Here is a 6187-nt window from a genome sequence, read left to right as displayed (position 1 = left end):
GTCTGACAATTATTTTCTTTTGCCCTTACTGTTACCAGAGGATTTTCGAGAGGACAATGACTCTATCTATAAATGTTTTCCTTGTTTTAACAGTTATCAAAGAACTAGATATATCATAGCCCTGTGCTTCATTCGTTCCTTGTCTTTTACTGTTAGTAGAATTGTTTAAAGGATTTCACCACTGTTTCATTAGTTTCACTGTTATTTTTATGAGAATGTTCCAAGCATATCGCTAGCTGAATTCATTTATTCCTTGAATATCTCATGGTTCTTGTTTATTAAAAGAGATGTCTTAATAAAATTATCATCACCTCATTTGTTCTGTCCTGTTCATTAGAAAATCATGCTACAGTAATTTCCTACCATGCTTATTTGCATGACTCAGGGTGTTACCAATTTGGCACGCCAGAGCCCTCTTCTGCCGGTACCTTAAGAAAGATATGTCCTAGGGTTTCATACACCATTATCACCTGTATAATTTCTATGAAATGTATATAAGTCCTTATACATTCTTCCTTGGCATCAAGCTTTACAGTTTGTTCCAGTTTCAATCTCTACACACCAAAGTTTAACAATGGAGGAAAACGTCTCTTGCCCAAGTAATTTATCTTACTCCTACCCTCAGGGATTTCTCTGTCCTCAAACAGGGGCTTCGCATGGCTCAATTTTTCTTTATAACCTTACGGTTTTCCTACAGTGACGCCCTGCTATCAGCTTCCCCAACCTACGAGGATCCTAAGTGTACATCACACTCCCGTTTTCCTTTAAAACGCAGATAACATTTTTCAATCTGTTAATGTTATTAATAAATTGTTTTTTTTTCTAAGAGTTATAGCTACACAAAAGTTTCTGTTACAATTCTCAAGTTCTATAAATGACACAGACTTATTTAGGCACAGTAGTTGTAATTTTCCGTACCTGTCTGTTCGATGTTCCAATATTACTGCAACAGAACTACTCACCTCTGCTCCCTGTATTGTGGTGATCCGCGTAGTCCTACAGAAGCGAAACTTTCTCTTGTCTTTTGCTTCTAATTTGCCACCCAACCTCAAGATTCGTCTTTTGGGACCAGAATCTCTCCCTCGTGCTCTCTAGCAGGACCATTGTCCTCGGCAAGATATTTGCACCTAGCGCTTGGATATCTAGTCCTCACCAGACTTAGCCATCTCCTTTCTTCTTTTTTTTCCCTCTCTACCTGTCCTAACAACACAGGCTAACTTTTTCCTCCCTTTTCCTCTGGAAACCTTCCCAGTTAGGAGAGGTAGTTAGGGTTGCAGTCACTGCAACCGTTTTTTCCCAACTTCCCCTCAGAAGTTGCCAACATTTTTTCCAAGAAAACATTTCTTATCTTATTAAAGAATAACAAAAAAAAATATTATTAAATTCCAAAACAGTTAATAATGTCATATTTAGCTTTTAACCACAGTAAAGTCAAATATTTACATTTTCCTGGGGCATTACATAAGTGCTCCAAAAACAAATGCAGAAACTGAAATTTTGAGCCTACAATGAAAAGCCAATGATAAAGCAGTTAAGAGGACACATGATCTAGAAGAAAAGGAAAATAAAATTCAACGCAAGAGCTGATGTCAAAGTTTTTGAGTCATTGTCAGCTTCGGTGAGACTTGGACTAACAAACATGTTTAAGTTATGTTAAGTTATTGTTAAGTTGTTGGTCATAATTAAGGACGGGTGTTGGAGACAATTACATCCATTGTCAAACAAATCATTCACCCTCTGACATTGGACACTGTCAAAGCTTACTCAGATTCGAAAGAGAAAGACCACCATAACTCTTTCAGGATAAAGACGAAATCAACAAACACAGTTTTTGTATAAATATAGATGATAGAAGATACGAACAATAGGCATTGTTGTAGTTATTTTGATGTTTCAATCTTCACTTAACTTATGTATACTTATTGTTAGCAGTTGTAGTTGCGATTTCATTATACACTCTAAATCTTTAATAAGTAACAACCAATTCCAAGGGAAGTGTCTTTGACACCAAAAACACCATTACAATTTTTATTGTTTATTTTATAAATTTTTCATATTCAAACCATATTTACGATATAATATTTATTTATAATATTTAATAAATAATAAAAATAATTATTTTAAGAGTAATTTAAAAGAAAAATATTATTTTTTAAAATAAATAATAGCATTAAAAATATTATTTTATTTCAATTTAACTTAAAAATAAAAATAAATTTTTTTATCAAAAACTAAATAAATGTCATTTAAAAAATGGAATGAGAAAATTAACAACATATTTTCATGAACTTTTTTTATATTGGAGAATTTTCAATTTGTCTTCCCGTTAGAGAATGCCGAATAAAATTTAGAACTAAACGGTAAATTCCACTTGGAATTGTAATTAAAATAATCTATCCACACGTTTTTATTGAATATTTTATGATCTTGGCGCGGGGTTTGAATTTTTTTGACCGTTCCACACTCTTGAAAAATATGATCGTTGGCAAATTTCCATTGTACCTTATCGGTTGCTACACTCTTGAAAAATATGACCGTTGGCACAATCTCCATTGTACCTAATCGATTGCTACCGCATTTTTAGGTTTCACTAATGATAGAGATGATATAAACGTGAAATTGAAAGAATTTTCTGTAGAGATTGAGATTTTCAGAGTCGCTGGCATTTAGGCCAACTATCACCAATGATGAATTGTTTCGGCAATTAATAAAACTCTCCACGATTGCAAGGCCTTCAACGTAATTTGGTAGAACAAGAGTTAGCCTGTCAACACCATCAATTAGGAAGACTAAGAATGAGAGAGTGGCCTTGGAATCTGGTAAACCATGACTTCATGCATTATAGCTCCCATCAGTTCTGAAGACAATCGCCAAGAAGATGAGAGTTTCTCTAGAATTTGGCCCAGCACGAGTTTGGCACGTCTTATAGGTAAGTTTTTCATATTTAAAATAAAGTTGGCCTTCGAATCTGGCAGACCATAACTTGATGCATTATAGCTCCCATCAATTCTGAAGACAATCGCCAAGAAGATGAGAGTTTCTGTAGAATTGGGCCCAGCACGAGTTTGGCAAGTCTTATAGGTAAGTTTTTCATATTTAAAATAAAGTTGATATATAATATTTTATAAATGATAATATTAAAACATATTTTAATAACAGGTTTTAAAGTTAATACATAACATTTAGTAAAGGACCATAATAAAAATATTTTAATATTTCTTTAAATAAATAGTAAAATTAGAAATAATATTATATTTTAATTTTTTAAAAATCATTATAAAAGGATGATGCAGTGTGTGATGACCCCGTAAATGTAATTATTTAAAAGTTTACTGCAGTAAAAACTGAATGACATTGAGAACTATTTTCTTTTAAAGAGTAATCTGTTGATTTGAATTATGCATTAAAGTAATGTTTAAAGAATTACTCAAAGAGCATTGAGTTTCCCAAAAGGGAAAACAGTTAATGGAACTGAAAATAACCACCTTCCTTAACTGGAAAGGTCTCCAGGAAAAAGGAAAAGGGGTGGATAGTTTCTCTCTGTGCTGTAGAGACAGACAGAGGAGGAAAACAGAAAAGAAAGAACTTTGTTTTGGACTAAGTCTGGTAAGGACCAGATAGTCACAGTGTTGGCTTACTGAGGATAGTGATCCGGTAAGCAGAAGCTTGGGGGGAGACTCAGGTCTTGAGAGACTGATCTCACGGTTGGGTGGATATCAGGCTTTACACAGAGATTTGCGCAGAAGACTGGTTCCAGACTCACCTTGTCAAGAGGAGACCAGGTAAGTAACGGACACTTATGTCTTCAAATTTATCTGTGTAATTCATAATTGTATCTGTTATTGTCAGTGGTTAGCAGGGTAGGATGTAAACCATACTGTCTGTACGAAGCAGAGGATAGCACAAGTAAGACTACTCTGACAGGGTATAAAACACCTAGACGTAAGGAAAAACTGTGTGTTTATAGTCAGCTGTGCAGGTTATGGACATTTAAACTATAAACCAAACTACAGAATCTTTACATTATCTGTATAAACAAGAAACCTGTCTGCGACCTTCTGCATGGAAGAAGAATATATAAATAGAATATCTATAGAGCCCAAAAGACTGAGTATAGAGTCTGTAAACCCCAAACGACTGTGAACTGTACCTGTAGAAACTGAAAGACAGAGTAAACAGAACAAATGGAGAACCAATACCGCAGACAATAGAATCATTGGGTGAACCCTATTCGTGCAAGAAGAGGGGATTCATAGTTTAAGAGTTATCCGAGCCAGACAACTGGTTATTCATACCCCGAGAATATTCTGGTCGAATACATCGTGGTCCAATGATCACAGTTAGTATCAAAACCTTGATGAATAACTTAAACGAAGGTTCTTTTAACCAAAAAGAAATAACAACAGATCTTGAATCGGTTCCGCCATAAGGGTTTCGGCGAATCTGAAGTAACGACAACAAGAACTTAAGCATGATACAAATTTTAAAGATTGTGCAGCTGTTGCAGAGAGCATAAAGGTATAACCCGTAAGGTGTTACAAACATAAGACAAGAATAATGCCGTAGTATTAATAGTCGTCTTTGAAAAGCAAAACATAAACATTAAGATGTGCCGAGGAAATAACCGCTCGATGGCATTAAGTCACAGACACAATACTTGCTGGAAACAAAAACAAGGATTTCTGAATCATACCGCATAACCATTAAACACTTTACAAACCCTCGGGGTTTTCAATCACAAGGAACACCCAGCTAAGCGCCCACACATCTACAGAGGTCAGATGCGGGGCGGCAGCGCCGTTCTCCTTACACTTGAGCAATACGGCAGCCATGTGCTATAAACCCTTGAACTAATTGACAATATGTATACAGGACAGTGTCCGAATCAACAAGAATTCCGAATAGGAAATGTAATATGCATTCAGAAATGTAATATACATTCAGTTAACATATAAACCCTATGTAATACAGAAGGAAATCATTCCAAACAATACCACAAATAGACAGGGGCGTAATGCAACTGCGTTAAAACATATATATATAAATATTTACATGTGAATCATAGGCCACGAGCCAAACGAGTTCACAAATCATTAACAAACTGGTTATCAACCAGATTCTCACAATAGTCAAAATATATGGTCGTAGCCATGAAAACGTTTAACAACAGTACACATTTATGTAAGCAGACCAAGCGAAACTCATAGCTTTGGAAGCCAGGGTAGAACCCAAAATCACCGCAAGCGGGTAGATGCCCGGCTCCTTAAACAACATCTCAAGACTTTGTAATCGGAACGAGACCAGAGGTCTGTCAAACCTGCGGCCAACCATGTGTCATCAGGTTGGGGTCTCATTCCAATAATGGAGGAAACTCCCGGCAACCAGAGAGAAATGAAGTTACATCAATCGGAAACAGACCCTAGTGCTCAGATAAATACCTCTGCAGCTCGGCGGCCTCATTTAGGGGAGCTCTTCCAGATCCGCCAAGGTCGGGTAATGCCGTTCATACCTGGTAAACACAAGAACAAACTTTAGACGATTGCATAACCTGTAATCACGGGATTCGAATCAAAAACATTAAACTGGAGAGTGTTTACCTGGCCGAGGTAAAACTGGAGATGCATGAGGAGGAACCCCTGTGGAACGGCGTATGAACCCGAAGTGCTGTGGTCTCGGCGCGGAGCAACAAGGTAAACCCTCGCAGTGGAAAAACGAAGAGAGCTGGAGATCGAGAGCCGAGGGAAAAACCTCGAATAAACCGGAGGAACCGCGTATATACCCTACCTGCCCGAGGCGAGAACGTGGCACGGTGCTGGCCCTTGATCCCTGGCAGCAGACGCCCACCGTCGATGGAGGTGACAATACCAAGGAGGAAAGGCGCGGGAAGACCGGACTCAGTGCCATACCGCTGTCACGTGATCCGGACGGCAGCGTTAATATAGCAGTCAGATGTCAAGTGCTGGTGGCGCTAGCTCACAAAGTCTACGAAGGTTTGAATGGCCCAAAGGTAATGTATGCCATCGAAATTATATTAACCATAGACCATCGGTACTCATGGATTTCACATCGATATTAAATACCTGCCACCATATACCACCTTAGGGTAGGCTAGGTACCTGGCGGTGGTGACCATCTGAATGACACATATTTATTTAAAGTGCAGATGCAAATCTAATTAAGGTACTGT

The 6187-nt window shown here is 37.4% G+C and overlaps 1 protein-coding gene across 1 annotated transcript; it reads right to left on the bottom strand.

Moving 5' to 3' along the window:
* Positions 1–5093: 5093 nt before the first annotated feature.
* LOC149218848 (uncharacterized) lies at positions 5094–5937 on the bottom strand. The gene is made up of 3 exons (XM_089382484.1): positions 5598–5937; positions 5439–5509; positions 5094–5317 (listed from the first exon to the last, which is right to left on the bottom strand). Exons 1-2 carry the CDS (start codon positions 5902–5904, stop codon positions 5457–5459), a joined length of 360 nt encoding a protein of 119 aa, XP_089238610.1. The 5' UTR covers positions 5905–5937; the 3' UTR covers positions 5094–5317; positions 5439–5456.
* Positions 5938–6187: the final 250 nt, after the last annotated feature.

The sequence above is a fragment of the Pinus tabuliformis genome, chromosome Q (genome assembly GCF_031772625.1).
Source record: "Pinus tabuliformis cultivar Carrire ecotype Pingquan chromosome Q, CPIR1, whole genome shotgun sequence".
Taxonomy (NCBI): domain Eukaryota; kingdom Viridiplantae; phylum Streptophyta; class Pinopsida; order Pinales; family Pinaceae; genus Pinus; species Pinus tabuliformis.
The sequence above is the reverse complement of the archived record's forward strand: the minus strand, read 5'-3'. Positions and strand labels throughout refer to the sequence as shown.

Coding starts and splice junctions, on each gene's coding strand:
- LOC149218848 (XM_089382484.1), bottom strand. CDS start 5,904: ATGGCACTGAGTCCGGTCTTCCCGCGCCTTTCCTCCTTGGTATTGTCA. Junction 5,510..5,597: donor TCCAGTTTTACCTCGGCCAG/GTAAACACTCTC, acceptor TGTGTTTACCAG/GTATGAACGGCATTACCCGA.